The sequence below is a fragment of the Meriones unguiculatus genome (genome assembly GCF_030254825.1).
Source record: "Meriones unguiculatus strain TT.TT164.6M chromosome 13 unlocalized genomic scaffold, Bangor_MerUng_6.1 Chr13_unordered_Scaffold_28, whole genome shotgun sequence".
NCBI classification, from domain to species: Eukaryota; Metazoa; Chordata; class Mammalia; order Rodentia; family Muridae; genus Meriones; species Meriones unguiculatus.
In genome coordinates this window covers 2,998,481-3,020,972 of record NW_026843644.1, presented here as the reverse complement: position 1 = coordinate 3,020,972, position 22,492 = coordinate 2,998,481, and the positions used below count along the sequence as shown (strand labels likewise).

Genomic DNA, 22,492 nt, shown 5'->3' with positions numbered 1-22,492 from the left:
TCGAAATTTCTTTTAAAAAGGGGGCAAGGACAATAGGATCCCTTCTACATGGACCAGGGACTGGCTGAACTGCATCTGATGAGGGAAATTCAAAGTACACATTTTTTTCCTGCATACAAGCAGCTTCCAGCACCCGGGTGGGTTTACTTTCGGTACCAGGGGCGGGGCAATGACGTCATGATTCGGCTCCGAAAGGTGCGGAATTCTGAAGACAACGAGGGCCGCAGGGCGGGGACGTTAACAGAATACTGGGGACAGGGAAAAACGCTGTGTGCACTGTGGCAATGGAAAGGGCTTTGGGGGACACTTCTGGGTTCTGGCAAAGCTGCAGGAGAAGGAAGGACACAGAGGATGGCGTGAGAGGGTGTAAGCAGTGCGCACAGCATTCTGGGAAATGTATTTCCGCGTACGCGACTTGGTATAGTAGAAGAAAGACCCGGCTATGTGACTACAAATAATCCCAGAAGGCTTTGCTCCGAGGCCCGCCATGTTTGTAGTTCTCGCAGAGGCTCGTGGCCGGCACAATGCACTCTGGAATTGTTTGTAGTTCCCTGACTACAGAGATCTCCAGGTCTGTCCTTCACGTCCGTGTCTGGGACATTTCATCATGAGTTCAGTGGTCTGTCGTAAGGATGTTCACAATCGTACGAGATAAAACAGATAATTTTTGTCTATAAGACACCTATAATACAACGTGAGTGGCTAGATTTGGGGCCGAAATGCAGTAGATAGATTTAGAGCCTGGATGGCTCCTAAGAGGGTGGATGGGGTGGGGGCTTTTGGACAGGACTGTGGTGAATGTTAAGTGGAACGCGAGCACCCACAAGAATACATGCCATGTCTTCAATGGCTTATGTACTGTTGAAAAAGCAGGCACTTGAGGAAAACTATAAGGTTATGTTCCAAGAACCTGACAGTCGGTGGAAATTGAAAGTTCAAGAGTTAGCAGGGCACCTCTTCGTTTTCCTAGTTCCGGAATCATTCTGTAACCTGTTATTTTCTGGTTATTTCAGACTAAACAAACAGCATCTTTACGGGCTGGAAATGGACCGTAGTTTTCAGGTCAAATAGGCAATAGCATATAATTTTGAGGATTCTCTTAGAAAACCCTTACCAATAACTCAAAAGCTAACTTCTCATGACTTGTGTTGGAGTTCTTGTTAGATGGAGGGACCATTGTCATCACAGGGGCAAAGGTTCATTTAAACTAAATTTTCATTTTATACAACTTATATGGATTATACATATCTTAGGTAGATTGTTACTAATGTGATTCCGTGTTACTTTTTCAGACATCCTTATTGTTATTTTACCTTCCTCCCTTTTGTATTTCTCTCAGTCTCACATCCTAATTATTATAATCCCCTCATGTTCTTCCCTTTTCCTCTTTCAAATCACTGAAACCCTTCTACTTCCTACTGTTCCCACAACAACTCCATTCTCATCTGGGAAATGCTCTCTTTCTCATTCCTTGTTATTGCAATTACTGCCAGATATGAACTCACATCTGAGTACATACATACTCAGATTAGAGCTAGGAACCTTAGAGGAGAGAATATGTGAAGTTTGTCTGTTTGTGTTCGGATTACCTCATATAACATGATTGTTTTCCTAGTTCCATCTCTTTACCTGCAAAATTTTTATACTACTCAATAGCAATTCATTTTAAAATCATGAGCTAAAGAGGTAATATTTAGTTCATTTTTCAGGCTATAATATAATTATATCATTTTGTGTCTTCTCTTTTCTTCCCTCCAAACCTTCCCACATACCTCCCCTGCTTCTCTCTTAAATCCATGGTATTTTTTTTTCGTTAATTGCTATTATACTCTTAACATTAGTTGCTCAGTTTAGTAATGTGACTTCCATGGATGTTTTCAGGGCTGATTGTTTGGTGTTGGATAACTGAGTGTATGCTCTTTCTTGGGAAGAATATTCATCCCACTCTCTGCCTTTATCAGTTTCCTGTAATTTTTTCATACGACTGAGGCCAGTGGTTTCTTTCTGGAGCACGTTCACATGTCTTATATTTTTCAACTTCCAGTCCATGTTTATGCAGGTATATTGGTAAGTCTTTTTTTTTTTCTTTATTTCTTATATTTGGTAAGTCTTATGGCTGTGGCTTCTGTGTATTATTAGGAGATACACTACCAAAACCTACTGTGATCCTCTGCCTCATATATGTTTTTCATCACCTGTGCTGCATGATCTCTGAGCCTTAGATCTGGGAACTGTTTTGTAGATATGTGTGAGTGTTCTCCAGAATTCTGCCTTATGATTGGTTGTGCTTTTCAGCTATGGTTGTTTGTGTAAAGAAAAGCTTCTTTCATCAGTCATGAAGTGACGAAACTTTACTTATCTGTGAACTTTACTTATCTGTGTGCATTATTAAAAATATTTAGGGTGCGATGTTTATATTCATGAATGGACTTACATGTATTATAGGGATTTTATGTAGATAATTCAGAGAATGGTTGCTTAAAACTCACAAATATTTACTGTTATTTCACTGACTTCCTTCTTTTATATAGTTATCCATCTTCATATTTAGAGTTCCTCCCCCACATTATCCCAGTCAGATCAATTATACCCTGCCATTGTATGTTTTCTTGTTCTACAGTTATTCTGTGGTGAATACTCACATCTGAACATTTGGAGCTAGATGCCCCAGAGTATAGAATGGGAGATATTTGTCTTCGGAATATGGTTACCTTAATTATAATTTTTTCTGACATATATTTATGTGTGATATTTTTCTTATCGATTTATCATGTTAAAGATATTTATGAGTTTCTATTTCTTACCTATTGTGAATAGAATAATAATGAACATGACTGAGCAAGTATTTCTAAATGGGATAGCTAGTTATTTTTACATATGTAAAGGAAAAGAGAACAGGGTCATGCTGTAGATTTATTTATATCTTTTGCAAAATTCTCTATACTGATATCTGGAATGGCTCAAACTGTTTAAAAGTCCGTCCTCTTAGCAGAGATTGATTTTTTTGCCTGTTATAAAGAGAATCTCAAATGCCACCCAATGCCCTGTTATACTCCCCAAAACAAGAAAGAGAAGAACTAATTAGTTCTTGTACTCCTTATCTCAGTTACTGTCATGTAATTACATTTGGAATATTTATATTGTTTATGAATTGAATTCATAAGTAACATGCATAACATACTAAAATTTTAGCAGCAGCTTCTCTTCTGAAATAAAATGTCTGTGATTGTGAGACAAAGTGAGGGGCTCTTCTTTTTGTTTAAATATACATTTCAGAAAAAGTTTCTGAAGAGTAGGTAAATACTTTATTTTTAGTATACTAATGAGTTTTATTAGAGAAACCAATACATCAAAATGATCAGTTTTTGTATGCTATTTTTTGTTTTTCAAACATCTCAATGAGTTTTTATCAGGTTTTAAGAGAATAATGTAGCACTTTGGGAAAAAGATGCACCCCAACAGCCCTGCACTGGAAGCCAAGATGGAGAAGACCTCCACAGCCACCATGGCTTTGCCCTTGGTGCTCAGGTAGACTGGGATGAAGGTGACCCAGACACTGCAAAACACCAGCATACTAAATGTCAGGAACTTGGCCTCATTGAATGTGTCAGGCAGGTTCCTCACCAAAAAAGCCACAGTGAAGCTGCCTAAAGCCAGGGTTCCTAAATAGGCCAGCACACAGTAGAAAGCAGTAACTGAGCCCTTGTTGCATAAAATGATGATATGATCGTATTCAGAGTGTGCATCTCTGTCAGTATAGGGAGGTGAGGTTCCCAGCCAGACTCCAGAGAGAACGAGTTGGATCAGGACACAGATCGGGATGACAGCATTATAGATGCCTGAGACAAACAACCTTCTCATTTTTCTTCCTGGTTTCATGACTCTAAAGGCCAGGATTACAGTTATAGTTTTTGACAAAACAGTGGAAGTAGCCAAGGTGAAGACAAGTGCAAATGTTATCTGTTGAAGTATGCAGGAGGTTGTGTTTGGGTGGCCAATGAAGAGAAAGGAGCAGAGGAAGCAGAGTAGGATGGAGATGAGCAGTATGTAGCTGAGAGTCCGGTTATTGGCCTTAACAATGGCTGATTCTCGGTGTTTGAGAAAGATCCCCAGAACTGCAATTGTGCTGACAGAGAAGCAAAGAGCTGTGCATGCCAGAGCTATGCCCAGAGGATCCTCAAATGAAAGGAAGGTCACTGCCTTGGGCAGGCACTGGTTTCTTTCAGGGTTTGGGTACTCTTGAATTGGGCAAGGGATGCACTCCTGCTGATCTGTGTGGAGAAATTGGATCAGTATTTCACCTTATACTAGTACATATTCATTGTACATTTAATTCATTAAACTGCTTTCCAATGATGTGTGTAACATGTTGTATTCTGCTTCCTGTTATTGCCAAGGACATAAACTCTCTATAATTCACATTTCTACTTTTTATCTTGTTTAATTAAAAATAAGTTTTCTGCTCAACAACTTATCACTGTTTCTCTAGAGTAGTGAAACCTATTTTACTCATATTCAGATAAATTAATACTGTCAAGTAAGCCTTCAAATGCTTTCATACTTTCAGTTTCTAAGTATGTGTACATTGTATTTTGATGACATCAATGTATAAAAATGAACTTCCTTGTTTCCATCATCATGGGTTCTTTTCATTTTACTTCTTACTCACTGTTTCAGTGGTTATTTCTTAATCTGACTCCTATAATTTTTCTAAGGTAACATGATGATAAGTTAGGTCCCATTTCCATGAACTATGGAACAGTTCTGATTTGGTGGTAAATATACAACCCTTGCGTCAACAAACACCAGCTATAAGCTCAGACCAGTTATTACTGATCTCAGCTGTGAACGTTGGAAATAAATTTCTATAGTCTTTGACATCCTTTGACTCAGGACAGGACTCTTTCTCTTTCATTATTAATTCCAGAATAATCCTGGGAATTGTTCTAATTTACACTCTTGTTCTTCCAGTAATATTTTGAAGACTAAAAAAATAACCTACATGACATAAATACCATAAATCTATAAAAATGTTAAATCAGAAAGGGAGAATGACACAGCCATTTTCATTGAAATTTCTGAGTCATGAAGCACAGTTCCTTGGTGCTATTCCAGCAAAGCTGTGCAGATTGTTACAATCATTGTTCTTCCGTCTCTAACTTCTGGTTCTTGTTGGTTACAATCATTGTTCTTCTATCTCTAACTTCTGGTTTTTGTTGGGTTTTTGTGTGTGTGTGTGTGTGTGTGTTGCATTACTGTGGACTTTCTTCACTATGATTTAATTTCTGTTTTTTTCTACAGGAAAATTATGTCTAAGTCTTTTTAAAATTAGGCATTTTTAAATTAATTGTACTTTATTCACTTTGTAGCTTGGCTGTAGCTCCCTTGCTCATTCCCTCCACACCTTCCCACCCTCATTTCCTTCCATTCCCCTCTCCAAGTGTGCTGATAGTGATGTCCTCCCCTTCCCTCTGACCATAGCCTATCTGGTCTCATCAGGACTGGCTGCATTGTAAGGAGAACAGGGACTGTCTCTGACATAACCTCAGTGGCTGGCTCTTGGATCACCTTCCCTGAGTGGGGAGCAGCCTTACCAGGCCATAGAGGAAGACAATGCAGCTAGTCCTGATGATACCAGAGTCTTATGAAAATACTAAACTTAACTTTATCTGTCCACTGTTTGCAAAACTTCTTTATGCCCTGGAGATTATTAAGCAGAGGTAGCCATATAGGGAGATGAAGCCATTATTTCAGGAGTTTTCTTGGAGTATGTGCCCCTAAATAGTATATTGGTGCAGGGTAAACAAAGGCAATATGCGAACCCTGAGAGGCCTGGAGATTCAGGTATCGATTTAAGATGCATTTATTATAGGCTTAGAGCTCCTGGAAAACGTAGCTTAAAGATTGAATATCAAGGAGGGTATACTCCTCATGGAATGAAACCCAGTAAATAAGATAGATTGACTTAAATAAACATTTTTCTACATTGTAGCATAGATGATGATACATATAGTAAAAGGAGCTATTTGTTTGTATTTGCTACGCATAAAAAGATCAGTTAAAATATTTTCTGTTTCTCTGGACTGCACTCATACTGTAAACAATTCCAACCTAAAAGCAGGCTTTTACATATTAAATGTGTTTTCTTTGAAGGAGACATTCTTTAGATTCCTTAAAGTACAGTTATAGGGCTAATAATGATAATCAAATATGTTCTGTATGTTCTTTTAAAATTGTAACTTATCTTTTATCCCTGTATAATGAAAAAAAATCAAACACCCATTCTGTACCACTTGTATAATCATTAATCTGTGTTTGTACTGTGAAACTTCTATAAAGAAACAAGAGCCTTGTCAGCAATAAGTCAGAGCCAATAAAACGTCTAAATTTTAGGAGTCAGCTTCTATATTCCCCTAACCACCTCAGCTGACTAATTCCCTGTCCTCGCTGACCCCTGATCTGCTCTCTGGAGCACCCTGTAGACAAACACCTCTCCTTTCAATGCTTAGGATTGCCCCACAGAAAGGCTCCTGGAACAAGCTCACAGAGAATGAACTGCCAACAATAGAGCATGCATGGGACAGATCTGGGCTCCCCGCACATAAAGACTAAGTTGTGCAGCTTGGTCTTTATGGGAACACCTAACAGCAAAACTAAAGCTGCCTTTTGTAGCCTCAATAACAGAAGTTGTAATAACCTTATTGCAACTTTAAATGCCAAGGCTGGTTGATATCCATGGGAGACTTCTATAAGCTTTTTGGAAAGAATGGTAGAAGGGGCATATTGGGTTGGGAGGTGAGGTGAGATAGAGGGTCTGGGAGGAGAGGTGTGAGCAGAAGCTTGATAGTACACCAACAAATTAATAATATAATAGAAAGAAATAATAACATTGTAATAGAAATGAATGAAACAGAAACAAAGAAAACAATACATAGAATTAAGCAAAGGAAGAGCTGGCTCTTTCTGAAGATAAACAAAATTGACTGACCCATAGCTCAAGTAAATTAAAGAAAAAAATAGAGTACTCAAATTAACAGAATCAAAATTTACAGAAAAACATTACTACAGAAACCAATAAAATTCAGAATATTCTAAGGAAATATTTTTTAAAACATACTATATTCCAGTAAGCTTAAAAATGTACATGAGATGGATAAGAAATATTTTTAAGACATACTATATTCCAGTAAGATTAAAAATATACATGAGATGGATAAGTTTTAGATTTGCCCAAGATGAATTCGAAAAAAAAATCAACAACCCAAATAGACCTGAACAGACCCACAAGGAAATTCAAAAGGTCACAAAAGGCTCCCACCAAAAGAGAAAAGAAGGATGAAAGATCAAGAAATGGAAAATTTAGTATGCTGGAGACCACTGTGCCCCATATCTGAGGGGCAGAGATTGAGATAATATGAGACCAGTGTATGGACAGGTGGTTAGATCCAGAGCATCAAGTTTGCTGCTTCCTGATCTGGACAGGTCATCCAGGGAATGGAGTTGATCTGATCTAGGCCCCCTGTGGCCATCTCATGGATCCAGGAGTAGTAAATTTTGGACCACCTGCCCCTTCACATATTCCAGTGAGTTTGGATCCCCATATTTAGGGACTCTGTGCTCTAGCAGCCACATTTCAGATCCCTCCTGCTCCCTGTGTGCCAGCTTCATGATTACTGGGAGAGCATCCCACCCACCAAGCCACTGTTCTTCTAGTCACCACATGGACAGCAGGTGAATAATAGAATTTCAGAAATCCCAGATCCAAGAAGACAGATCTCAGAGGAATCTGAGTACAGGGAACACAGTTTGAGGCAGGCCTGTAAGTGGCAGCCCAGATTTATTCTGAGGAATCCCAGGGATGCCACCTGGGGCACCTGCACCTTGATAATAATGAATAACAGTACCTGCACCCCAAAATTCAGGGTTCCAGTGCATGCACACCCCTGTCCTTCATTTCACCAGCCTCTACACGTTTACACTGCCCTGTACCTTGCCCTTCAAGATGCTGTCATCTGAACCATCAGCACCCATTGAGCCACTGCACATTTGACATCTTCCTGAATACTACTCTAAACTCCAAAGACAGGAGGATCCAGTCTTTGGTGCAGTTTCCAGGAAAAAAAAAACAGGTAAGGCTACAGACCAGATGGCTAAAGGCCAGCATAGAAACACAGTCAACAAAAACTGAGACATCCTGACTCCACCAGAACCCACCCCCAAGAGCAATGGATATTCTAATAAAGCTGAAACACAGGAAAACAACATTAAATCTATGTTTATGCAGTTATTAGAGACATATAAAGAGGAAAAGAACAAATATCTCACAGAAATACAAATAAAGACAAGGCAAACAAAGGGTTCCAGTGCATGCACACCCCTCTCCTTCAATTCACCAGCCCCTACATGTTTATGTGTCCATACACTGCCTTGTGCCTTCCCCTTCAAGATGCTGTCATTCTTTGTATCTTAAGATGGACCCATTCTTGAGCCACTGCACATTTCACATCTTCCTGAATACTGCTCTAAACTCCAAAGACAGGAGGATCCAGTCTTTGATGCAGTTTCCAGTAAGAAACAAGTAAAGCTACAGACAACCAGATGGCTAAAGGCCAATAGAGAAACACAGTCAACAAAACCTGGGACATCCTGGCTCCCTCAAACCCCCCTCCCCTGAGAGCAATGGATATTCTACTACAGCTGAAACACAGAAAAGGGACATTAAATCTATGTTTATGCGGTTATTAGAGACATATAAAGAGGAAAAGAAAAAAAATGTCTCACAGAAATACAAGGAAAGACAAGGCAAACAGAGAGGCCATCATAGACAAGAAACCACAGTTAAACAGGTGAAGTGAATTATTAAAATCTTGGAAAGAGGCAGGGAGGAGATGAGGGAGGGAGGGTAAGATTGGGGAGGGAAGGAGGGATACAGCTGGGATACAGAATTAACAAAATGTAACTAATGAGAAAAATAAAATAAAAAAATATTCAATTCTTGAAAATGGAATTTGAATAAATAAGGAAACACACAGAAAACCCTGGAGATGGACTACGTAGAGAACAAATCAAGTACCACAGAGATAAGCATGACCCACAAAATATAAGAAATGGAGGAGAGAATCTCAGGCATTGAAGATACAATTGAAGAAACTGATCTATCTCTTAAAGAAAACATAACAATTAGAAAAGTTCAAGGACTCCTTGAAAATGTGAAACACAAAAACAATAGGAATAGACTAAATAGATTATTCCAGACTCCAAGGTGTAGAATATATTTTTAATAAAATCAGAAGAAGATTTCTCCAACCTAAAGAAAGAGATAACCTTAAACATCCAAGAGGCTTACAGTACACCAAATAGAGTAGAGCAGAAAAGAAAATCTTTTTGCCATAAAATAATCAAAACAATAAATCTACATAATGAAGAATAAAATATCAAAAGCAGCAAAGGAAAAAGATCAAGTGACATAGAAAGGCAGACCTATCAGAATCACACCAGACTTTCCAACAGAGATTATGAAACCCAGAAGGGCCTGGGAGAATGTCATGTAGATGCAAAGAATTCACACATGCCAAAGCAGACTACTGTACTAAGCAAAACTTACAATCAACACAGATGGAGGAAACAAGATATTCCATGACAAATCTAAATTAAAACAATGTCTATGCACTCTCACTGACTGTAAGAAGCTACTAGAAGGAAAACTCCAACCAATTGAGATCAACTACAACCACAAAACACATGATATAGATAACACCAGAAAAAATTCAAAAGAAAACAAGCACACAAACAAACTATCTGCAATAAAACCACAATAAAAGGAACTGAAATTCATTGATGACTAGTATCTCACAACATCAATGGAGTCAGTAATCCAATAAAAATACACATGCTAACAGAATAGTTATGGAAACAAGATCCAACATTCTGCTGCATACAATAAACACACTTCAGCCCCAAAGATAGACACTACCTTAGAGCAAAGTGCTAAAAAAAGGTTTTCCAATCAAATGGACCCAAGGAGCAGGACGATCTTAATATCTAATAAAACAGTCTTCCAACCAAAATTAATCAAAAGAGAAGTGAAGGATACTTTGTTCTCATTATAGAAAAATCCATGAGGACAATAATATCTTGAACAACTATGCGCAGAATAGTAGGGCACCTGCATTTGTAAAAGAAACATTATTAAAGGTTCAATCACACATCAGTCCCAACATCAGTAATAATGGTAAACGTCCACACCTCACTCTCATCAAGTGACAGATCATTGTCACAGAAGCTAAACAGTGAAATAATGAAGCTTACATAGGTCATGAATCAAATACCTAATAGAAGTCCTCAGAAATTTTCACCCAGACACAAATATGCCTTTTTCTCCGCAAATCAAGGAACTATTTCCAAAATTGAACATATGTTCAGGCACAAAGCAAGTCTTAACAGATACAATAAGACTGAAATAATCCCTTGGATCCAATTATACCACCACGTTCTAAATCTGGACCTCAACAATGACAGAAAGAACAAAATGCCTACACATACAAATGGAACCTGAACAACTCAATAACAGGTGTCATTGAAGAAATAAAGTAATTAAAGATTTTCTAGCATTCAATGAAAATTAAGGCACAACATGCCCAACTTACGGGACACAATGAAAGCAGTGCTAAGAGGAAAATTCATACCACTAAGTGCCTTTGTATACGAATTTGAGGCATTTCATACAAACAATCTAATGATACAACTGAAAGACCTAAAACAAGAAAAGAAAAAAAAAGATGTACACAGAGCCAAAAAGAGTAGACTTGGAAATAATCAAATTCAGTGCTGAAATCAACATACTAGAAATGAAATGATTCAAAGAATCAACAAAACCAAGAGCTGTTTTTTTGAGAATATCAACCAGAGAGACAAACTCTTAGCCAAAGTAACTAAAAGGCAGAAAGACACTATCCATATGAACAAAATAAAAAACAAAAAGGGTGATAGGACAGAAACTAAGAAAATCAGAGAAATCATTAGGTTTTACTTCAAAAGCTTATACACCACAGAAATTTATTATCTATATAAAATGGACAACTTTCTTGATAGATTCCACTACCAAAGTTACATCAAGATCAGGTAAATAAAATGTCCTATCTTCCCTAAGAAAATAGAGGAAGTCATCAAAAGTCCCCATCCAAAAAGGCCCAGGGCCAGATGGTTTCAGCACAGAATTCTACCAGACCTTCAAAGAAGAGTAAACACCAATACTCTTCAAACTATCCCACAAAAAAGAAACAGAAGCAACATTGACAAATTAATTCTATGAGGCCACAGTTATGTCACAGTCAAGACCGAAGAAAGACATGAACTTCAGACCAATTTCTGTCATGAACACTGACACAAAAATACTCAGTAAAATACTCACAAACCAAATACAAGAACACATAAAAGATATCATCCACCCCTATCACATAGGCTTTATTCCAGGCATGCAGGAGTGGTTCAGTATATAGAATTCCATCAATTTCATCTACCACATAAACAAAGAACAACATGATCATTTCTATTAGAAGCCAAAAATCCAATGCATGTTCATATATAAAATTTTGGAGAGATCAAGGACACAAAGCACATACCTAAACATAGTAAAGTTAATATACAGAAACCCTACAGCCAATATTAACCTAAACAGAGAGAAACTCAAATCAATCCCACTGAAATCAGGGACAAGGCAAAACTGCCTGCTCTCTTCATATCTTTGTAATATAGGAATTGAAGTCATGTGTCATTCTGCATGGAATTTGACCCATAGTAGCATTAGATCTTTGAATATAAAGAATATTTAATTAATTTTTCAACATTTTATCATTTGCAATAATAGATAAAAATCCTGTTTGTATTATGGTTGTCAAAGGATTGGCCTATTTAAATATAATAAATAGTAGGTTCTCATCATTATATTGATGTATTTCCCTTCTGACTTTTTAATTTTTTCATAAACATTTTCATTTTAAAAATGATATAATTACCTCTCTATGCCTCTTCTTTTTCATTGCTCTAAACCTTCTGCCTGACCCAACTTATATTTATTCTCTCTCAAGTACATGGGCTCTTTTGTCATTAAATGTGTTTGTGTATTTGTGTGTGTTTTTGTATATAAAAATGCAACCTGCTCATTCCATATGATATTACTTATATATGTTATCACACAGTTGACCACAACCCTAAAAGGCAGCCATATTTTCATTCACAAAGACTTGCTTTTTCTATTGTTGATACTTAAAAATGACAAGTGAGTTGTAAATGCAGTTCAGTTTCATGTGCATTCAGAAACAGTTAGAAATATACTTTTCCTGGAGTTATTTTGAGGCAGGAATCATTAGGTTTGCTAATCACAGAAATACAAATCAAACCTGGACAAGAGGAGATCTCACATTTAATGGGGAACTCATAGCATGGAACACTGCAAGAACTGAGATGGCCATTCCACGTATCAAAAGGCAGTTTTTTTAAAAGTAGGGTGCATATGACACAACACCATGAGAATTGACACTCTAAATTCACACATTGTGTGGCTTCAGCAATGATTAATTGATTTGGGGATGAGTGTTAGAGACATATGGAACAGCACTACATTATGACACCAAGGTCACTTCTTAACTTTCCCCATCTTCATTCCCAAGCAGTTTGAGTAAAAGTATTATTTTTCTACCTGTCTGGTTGGAAATGTGCTGATCTGGACAAAATGCACAAGAAAAACAGCAGACTGGTCTTTCTTTTTGTAGAACTTTCCAGAATCCTGGACCACAGCTCTGTGTACATACAGATTGAGGCGTCTGAAGGCAGCACAGAAAAACTGGTCATGATATTGAACATCAGTTTAAAATAGTTTAGGCTAAATACATGTAACCTATAGAAATTGTATTTGTTTATGAAGAACTCTGAGGATTTAATGTGGGAATATAGAATGGAGATTTAAACTTACCACACTTTCCAATACTAAATGTTCAACATCCCTTTTTGGTGACCAAACTATGACTCACTACTGTGCCTATTCTGTGTGAAATGTGTAGGACATCAAGATATTCTCTTCTGTGAGGCAGTAAGCCAGAACTCATTTTATTGTATGAATTTTGGGACAGTTGGATTTTAAGATAAGAATCCATTCATACTTGCCTCCAAGCACACTTGCTTCTACCTTTATATTTCAGTCCTGTAGTAATTCCCATGCACTCTGATTCGGCTGCAAAAGGAAGTTTAATTTTCTCATGAAAATGGTTTTGCCATTGGTGAATTATAATCTGTTACTGTGACTTTTACCCTTGACTCCCAATGCTAAGGATTGTTCTTTGCCTTTCTTTTCAAACGTTAGTGTAGTTATCAAATGGGATTTTCAGCAGTTGTATTCTTAGATAATCACATAACTAATAAAATTCTAATGCAATTTTAGTTTGTTATATGTTAGAAATTTTGTAGGACAGGAAATATTTCTTGGACTTCTTTTCTGCCTTGGTTTGGATTCTGATTCTTTCTAATATGTACATAATAACAGTAATGTGTTTCTGGATAACTGGATCAGCTGTTAAGAGTGCATACAGCTCTTGCACTGAAATATGAGTTCAGTTCCTGACACACATTTTGGGCAGCTCATATACATTGTTTACAGAAATGTCTTGTGTCCAGATCCATAATTTATTGTTTATGCTAGCTCACAACCTTGTGGAATTATTGATATGCTTGAACATGAGTTGTGTGAATGGAAGAATGCTTGAGCATCAGCTAGCCTGTATAATTAACATATGTGAAAATTTCATAAGTTTGTGTGCATGTGTATGTTTACATATAGAAACATACATACCACTATATAACCATGAGCTCTCAATTATTCATTCACTGCATAATGAACAAACACAAACATTCAAATTCAATTCATCTAATTCTTGCTAAGGAATTAACTGACCTTATGTGTGCATTTGTATGTGTATTTATGTATATATACATATATGTAATTCTGAAATATTAGTTCATTTCTGATTTAAAGTCACAAAACAGAACTAAAGAGATGTTTTAGTATTTAACATGCTTGCCACATAAGCAGGAAAATGTGAATTTGATCATGATGAAAGGATGGAAGACAAGCTGGGTGCAGAAAAATGAGCCTGTAATCCAAACTTTATGATCATGAAGACAGAGTGAGAACCTAGGAAATGCTGGCCACTGAGTTCAGCAAAATCATAAAGTAAGGGTTTCACACAGATAAAAATAAAGTTGACAGTAACTGAAGAAGATAACCACAGTTTACTGTGGACTTAAGAAGCACATGTGCTCGTGTGCATGAACACCCACACACAAGCTCACAGTCACAATAGAGCTAAGAATTAAAATCTCACAATTATTTTAAAAGTTCAAAGAATCATTACACAATCATTTTTTATCATTCTTTACAAATAATTCCCTTCATGTTAAATACTGAAAAATTTCCAGACCTGTTTGTAGTTGCTTGGCCATTGAATCAGAACTTCATTGATGAAAAAGCCTTGATCTTGTGCACTCTTGAAGACAAACTCTCCCACTTTAAGTAATAGTGCATTTCGAAAACTATATGCAATAAAGTTTTGTATGTCATACATTTCCCTAATATTCTTGTTCTCATCAAAGCTTATTTCATCTCCAGCAGCATTTCTAAATTTAATTTTCCTCAGAAATGGATGAAGCTGAAGAGAGACATCATATGACATGAGTGGCCCACACAGATTACTGGCTGACTTTAAAGAGAATTTCATTTTCCCTCTCTCTAACATGGCTTTCTTTTTGAAAGTGCTTAGTTTGTTTATTTGTCTTCCCAGGTTTTTAGTGAGATTAAAATTATTCACGATAGAAATAATGCAAGAGCTACTGAACACAAGATAGATGAGATGCAAGATAGTATAGTGTGTAGCATGTCCTTAGTTGAAAAAAGGTCCTCTGTCTTTCTCTAGGACCAGAAAATAATATTTCCATTTAGAAGATGTAGATTTGAAGAGGATCCAAAATGGCGACACCCAGTGTATATGGTTACTAAGGATTCGACTATAGCGACTTCACAGCAAGTGAGAGGTTGTGCTGTGGACTCGAAAATGCCAGTGTCTATGCTTCACAACTGTACAGAAGATACTAGAAGGAAAACCCCAACCAAAGGAAGTAAACAACACCCAGAGAAACACAGAAAATAAATAACACCGCTGCTGCAAAACCAGAACAGAAACACAAAAACTTGCTGCAATCTTAAAAATCAAAATAACAGGCACTAGCAATCATTAATCATTAGTATCACTCAACATCTATGGACACAGTTCCTCAATAATAATAATAAAAAAAAACAGAGACTAACAGAGTGGATGCATAGACAGGACTTATCAATCTGCTGCATACAAAAAAATCTTAAAAACAAAGGAGGACATTACCTCAGAGTGAAGGGATGGAAATAGGTTTTTTAAGGAAACTGACCCAAGATGCAAGTTGAAAGAAGCCATCCTAATATCTAATAAAATGACCTTTTAACTGAATTTATTCAAAACAGATATGAGAGGACACATATCATAGCAAAAGGATACATATGATAGAAAAAATCCACCAAAATGATGTCTCAATTTTGAATATTTTGCTCCAAATACAAGGGCACCTGCATTTGTAAAAGTAACAAAGAAGCTTAAATTATACACTAATACAGCCACAGTAATAGAGGGAGACTTCAAAACCCCACTTCAAAACCTTCACCAAAGGACAGGTCATGAAGACAGAAAATAGAGAAACAAACTAACATATGCACAGATCAAGGAGATTTAACAGACATCTACAGAATTTTTACCCAGACAAAAAGAATATACCTTCTTTTCAGCAACTTACACAACCTTCTCCAAAATTGCCCATTGACTTGGACAGAGAGTGATCCTCAAAAAGTACAATAAAGTTGAAATAACCTTTTTATCTTATCAGACCACCATGGATTAAAGCTAGATATCAATAACAATGGAAACAAAAGAAAACCAAAAAAAAAAAAAAAAAAAAAACCTTATGGAAACTGAACAACTCAGTGACTACAGAGTCAGGGGAGAAATAAATTAAAGATTTTCAAGAATTCAATGAAAATGAAGGGTAAACATGACTAAACTTCTGGGACACAATGAAAACAGTGCTAAGGAGAAGTTTCATAACATTAAGTGCCTTCCTAAAAGGAATTCAGGAATTCTCATAGTAGCAACTTAAAAACACCTGTAAAATCTCTAGAACAGACAGAAGTAAACACACCCAAGATGAGTTGACAGCAGGAAATAATCAAACTCATAGATGAAATCAGTATCATAGTAAAAACCAAGAGCTATTTCTTTTGAGAATGTCATCAAGATAGACATACCTCTAGACAAACTAACAAAAAGTCAGAGAGACTGTATCCAAATAAACAAAAGCAGAAATGAAAAGGGGGAATAACTCCAAAGAATCATTAGATGTTATTTCAAAAGACTGAATTCCACAAGTTTCAAAAATCTAAAGAAAATGGAAAATTTTCCTGATAGGTTTCACTTACCAAAGTTAAATCAAGATCAGGTAAGCAGGTTAAAGAGTCCTATAACCCCTAAGAAAATAGAAGCAGTCATCAGAAGTCTACCAAACAAAAAAATATCCCAGAACCAGATGGTTTTAGCATGGAATTCTACCAGACTTTCAAAAAGGAGCTCACACCAATACTTCAAAAACTATTGTACAAAATGAAACAGAAGGAACATTGCCAAACTCAGTCCTATGAATCCACAGTCACATTGGTACCTAAACCACACAAGGACCCAACAAAGAAAGAAAAGCTCAAACCCATTTCCCTTATGGACTTTAATGCAAAAATACTCAGTAATATACTGGTAAAACCAGTCCAAGACCACATCAAATACATCATCCACTATGATCAAGTAAGCATCATCGAAGGGATGCAGGGATGGTTCAACATATTTAAATCCATTACTGTAATTCACTGAAAGAAAAAAAATTAAATAAACATGTTCATCTCTTTAGATGCAAAAAAAGCCTTTGATAAAATTGTACACCACTTCATGATAAAAGCCCTGTGAAGATCAGGGATTCAAGGCACTACATAAACATAATAACAGTAATATACAATAATCCGATAACCAAAATCAAATTAAATGGGGAGAAACTCAAAGCAATTACACTAAAGTCACAGAAATATACAAAGCTGCCCACTCTCTTCATAGCTTTTCAGTGTAGTACTTTAAGTTCTAGCTAGAGCAATAAGACAACTACAAAACATAAGGGTCCAAAATGGAAAGGAAGAAGTCAAAATATCCCTATTCACAGATGATACACTAGTATATATAAGTGACCCAAAACATTTTACCAGAGATGTTATACAGTAGGCAAACCCCTTCACCCCTTCAGTAAATTGGCTGTTATAAAATTAACTTATAAAATCAGTAGTCCACTCGACTATAAATGATAAATGGGCTTATAAAAATAAGGAAAACAATATATCACAATAACCAGAAATAATATATTATATCTTGGTGTAACTACCCAAGCAAGAGAAAGACCTCTATGACAAGAACTTCACATCTCTGAAAAAAGAAACTGAAAAAAATATCAGAAGATGGAAACATCACCCATGCTCATGGATTGATCAAATTAACATAGTAAAAATGATAATCTTACAAAAAGCAATATACAGATTCAATGCAATTACTATCAAAATACCAACACAATTCTTCACAGACGTTGAAAGAACAATTCTAAACTTCATATGGAACACACACACACAGACACACATACACACAAAACAAAATAGCTAAAACTTTATGTATAATAAAAGAACTTCTGGAGGTATCTCCATCCCTGACTTCAAGTTTTACTACAGAGCAATAGTAATAAAATCTTATGGGACAAAATGAAAGCAGTGCTAAGAGGAAGGTCATAGTAAAGAATCAATGAGACCCAGAGCTGGTTCTTTGAGAAAATCAACAAGATAGACAAACCCTTAGGCAAATTAAATAAAAGGCAGAGAGAAATCATCCAAATTAGCAAAATCAGAAACTATAAAGGGGACATAACCACAGATACTGAGAAAATCCAAACAATCATACAAAAGCCTGTATGCCACAAAATTTGAAAATCTAAACGAAATGGACAATTTTCTTGATAGATTCCATTTACCAATATTAAATCAAGATTGGGCAAATATATTAAATAGTCCTATATGCCCCAAGGAAAAAGAAGCAATGTCAAAAGTATCCCTTACAAAAAAGCCTAGGGCCAGAGGGCTTCAGTGCAGAATTTTACAGACCTTAAAAAAAGATAACTCCAAAGCAAATGCTTAGCCTGATGGCCAACTGACGGGCAGAGTGAATGGAATTTTATGTAAGAAGTGGGAAATAGTAAGAGCTGGAAAGGACAGGAACTCCACAAGGAGAGCAGCAGAACAAGAAAATTTGAACACAGGGAACTTCCTAGAGACTCATACTCCAACCAAGGACTATTCATGGAGATAACCTAGAACCCTGACAATGCAGGCACTTCTGATGAGAACTGATAGACTAAGATCAGAAAGAAGGAGAGGAGGACCTCCCCTATCAGTGGACTTGGGGAGGGGCATGCATGCAGAAAAGGGGAGAGAGGGTGGGACCGGGAGGGGAGGATGGAAGGGCTTATGGGGTGATACAAAATGAATAAAGTGTAATTAATAAAAGTTAAATAAAAAATAAAAAAAAACTAACTCCAATTCTCTTCAAACTATTCCACAAAACAGAAGAAGAATGAACATTACCAAACTAATTCTATGAGGCCACAGTCACCTTGATACCTAAACCTCATGAAGACCCAAAAACAACAAAAAAGACTTTAGACCTATCTCTCTTATGAACATTGATGGAAAAATACTCTATAAAATACTTGCAAACCGAAACCCAGAATACATAAAAGATATCATCCACCATGACCACGTAGGCTTCATCCTAGGCATGCAGGTTCAATATACAGAAATCCCTCATTGTAATCAATCATATAAACAAACTGAAGGAGAAAAAAAACGCATGATCATCTCTTTAGATGCCAAAAAAGCATCTGACAAAATCCAGTACCCATTCATGTTTAACTAAGTCTTGGAGGCATCAGGGATACAAGTCACATCCCTAAACATAGTAAAGACAATATACAGCAAGCCTATAGCCAACATGGAACTAAATGGAGCAAAACTTAAACCCTTTTCCATTTTAACTTATACTTTTAATTATAAGATGAAAATGTTCTATTGGCTTGACCCCAGTAAATTACTTACTAATAACATAAGATTCTAAGCTTCCCCTGCTTATGAGTGAGGCTTACCTGCCATGGTAGAAGCCAGTCTGTGTTTCTGTCTTCTTTAGATCCCATTTCAGTTTTGCTCAATAGCATTTTATGTAGAGCATAGGCCACTGTATACACTGCGTTCCATATGGAATAGCTGGGCTCAGAAATAGTTATCATATTGTTTATTTTATCCTTAGTCTTTAGGGAAATATTCACTGGACAGTGTTTATGATTTCCACACCGGGAAGCAGGAGGTGAACAATTAAAATTATCAATCCAGAATTTAGAGAAGTAAACATCTCCTGGGTAATGGGAGGGTGTAAGGGCCTCAAGAAAGTGCTTGAAACCAGGGATAGTTCTCTTTTTTAAAAATGAGAAGCTTCCACTGAATAGGTTTATCAAAACATGCTTTTCACTTGTTATAGTCTCTAAGTATGTCGAGTGTGGCTTTGCAAAGATCCACACCTTCCTTCTGGTTACAAAGATATTATGAATGTCTACACAAAAGAACAGCAAGTCATCTATTTCACCATAGAATAAATTCACATTTACTCGTGTATGTTGTTTCAAGTTCTGCAAACCATAACCATATTTTACGTTTTCATTAAAATTATCTAGGAGTTTTTCTGTAAAGGCCACACAGATATCTTCTGATACCATCTTTACTTTCAGGTCAGAGAGGAACTCCTTTCCTCTCTAATCATCAGACACAATGAGCCCCACCCACTTCCAGCCAAAGCGGAGCAATAAAGAGATCAGCCCTTGGGCTAGACCTCTGTCTTTAGTAGACATCTGATAAAGGGATGGGGATGTATCTTTGTCACTAAGCACGGAATCAAATGGTCCATATGTGACCTGAAGAAGCAAAGAAAAAAGTGATTCTGAGTTTCAGGCATGTGGAATCATCACCCTGAGTGAGGAAGTGAATTCATAATTCAAATATGAGGGTTAAAGGACTGAATATTGTTAAGGAGATTGTCTTCTGTGAGATTAGCTTGTCCCTAAATTATGTGGTGGAATACAGTCTTTTACAAATACCATAGGCTCCAAAGTTATTAAGGTGTCTGAAGCAGCCAGTAAGTTGTTCACTGGCTTTGAAAGGCAAGATAGCTCTCTTTTGTTGCAGTAACAATGCAAAAGAGTATCTGATGTAGAGAAAACTGCAGAAAGCATTAACAGGTACTTTCTAGTCACCATATTTCTAAGAACCTTCATCTTTAGAAAAGCAAACACAGAAAGAGACTAACACAGTTTTTAGAGATTCAGTTTCTTATGTTAAAATGTTTCAAGTTGTGATGACCTGGGGCCTCATTGCCAGGGTTTACTCTATCATCCCTTTAGATAGAGTTGATAGAGACAAAACTCAGACAGATGTAAATAATTGTCTTTTATTTTTTATTACTTTAGGTTAAAACACATTTATGAATTGTTTAACTGAGTGATAACAATGAGAGTTACCATGTGGGTTTTTTTAATCTTGGTTATTGCTGACCCTTGTGCTCACCAAGTATGTTCTCTGTTTGTATTAATGACTGCTGATAGATGCATTTCTTAAGTGTAGCCTCACAAGAGTCAATTGTATGATACAGCTAAGTGGTTGGTCTCTGTAGGTGCTATTCTGGGATCTACTTTCCTGAATGAGATCATTAATTCCTTGAAAGTTTTACATCGGTGATGGCATTAAACATTGTTCCAAACTTAGTTACATGTCCTGGACTTTCTTTTTCCATATGTGAGGTAAATTGACAACTGTAGGAATTTTGAGATGTTTATATGCTAGATTGGGTAGTTAGGTATCTTTGCTGTAGAATTTGACTTATGATCAAATACAGACTGAGTATCTGCAGTAAATAATCCATTGTTTGGAGATAGAATCATGGATACTACTAAGTGAACTTAGAAATTCCCAGAATTTCCTTTCCAGGCTTTTCACCACACTCTGTCATCTGTTAAGTATTGCTATATCAAAATAATTCATTCACTGCTATTTGAAATCTGCCTACACTAAACATAATCCACTTCTCTTTTTTCTTTTGTTTGTTCTGTTATTGTTTTTCATTAGTTTCTTTGTTTTGGTCAGGTCTAAGATGTGATTCTGCTTAAAAGTATGTTTCTAACTTACTTGTGGGACATTGTAGAGTTCTGACAGTGTTGCAATTGCAGCAGAAAATTCCGGCTTGTTTCCTGAAAGGATTCCTAGAGCTTTGTGTCGAGTGTTGCACTTGTAGTTAGGAATATAATCACTCCTTCCAGACAGCCACATCAGAGGGCCCTCCAAAGTTTTTTTGTTAGAATTAAAAGCATTGTAGATGTGGGGACCCAAAGTTATATTGGGAAGCAGGTTTGAGTCCTTATTAATCTCTTCAATGGCAAAGTATAAGGTCAGCAAATATTGATAGTTTTTCCAATTGTATCTAAACCAGAGGAACAGAATGATGGGTATTATCAGTACACTTTTCTCAAAAAGTCTTTTATCAAATACAGGAACCTAGAGGTCCTAGCCTTTGACTTTTCTTGTGACATGTAAATCTTGTGTGAATAAGCCCATGACAACCCAGGAACATCATCGAACAGCTCCTAAACTCTCAGAAGTTTAACTGTTTCTAATGTTTTTTGGTGTAAAGTGTGTGCATAAAATATCACTTGTTTGTATCCTATGAGTACTGAATACATAGGTGCTTATGGTGTTTCGGCTCATGCAAGCACAGGATTATGGAAGGGTCACTAACGTTTTCACTACAGATATAAGTAAGAGCTTCATGTCCATGTATATGGTAATTATTCTATTTCATACTCACTTGCAAAAGTTCTAACAAGTTTATATGTGCTCTTAGTGTTAAAGTGTCTCTTTGTGGTATATAGATGGACCACTTTGAATAAAAGCTAGCATCAGTTCTCAGTACCCAGAGGGTGGCCTTGGGAACATGTTTAGCTGCAGTTCATAAGAGCCCTTCTGGCATCTTTGGGTACCAGGCACACCTGTGGTATTCACACATAAATAAGAAGGTGAGTTCTCAAGTACATGTAATAAGAATAAATAAGCATGTGCATATAGGATTCTTGGGTTTGAAAAATGATATGTTATGACTAGTTGCTGCTCTTGTGGAGGACCCTGAAAACAGTAGCCAGTTTTAGGATACAATAGTGTATAACCCCATTTCTAGGGGATCACTGGCCTCTG

The 22,492-nt window shown here is 36.7% G+C and overlaps 1 protein-coding gene across 1 annotated transcript; it reads right to left on the bottom strand.

Moving 5' to 3' along the window:
• Positions 1–2,094: 2,094 nt before the first annotated feature.
• Positions 2,095–21,691, bottom strand: LOC132650705 (vomeronasal type-2 receptor 116-like; the record flags this gene model as incomplete). The annotated part of the gene is given in 6 exon segments (XM_060376045.1): positions 2,095–2,122; positions 3,374–4,271; positions 12,698–12,821; positions 14,472–14,699; positions 19,348–20,192; positions 21,430–21,691. Coding segments are annotated over 6 exon segments (2,385 nt in total), but the record flags the coding sequence as incomplete, so codon positions are not given.
• Positions 21,692–22,492: the final 801 nt, after the last annotated feature.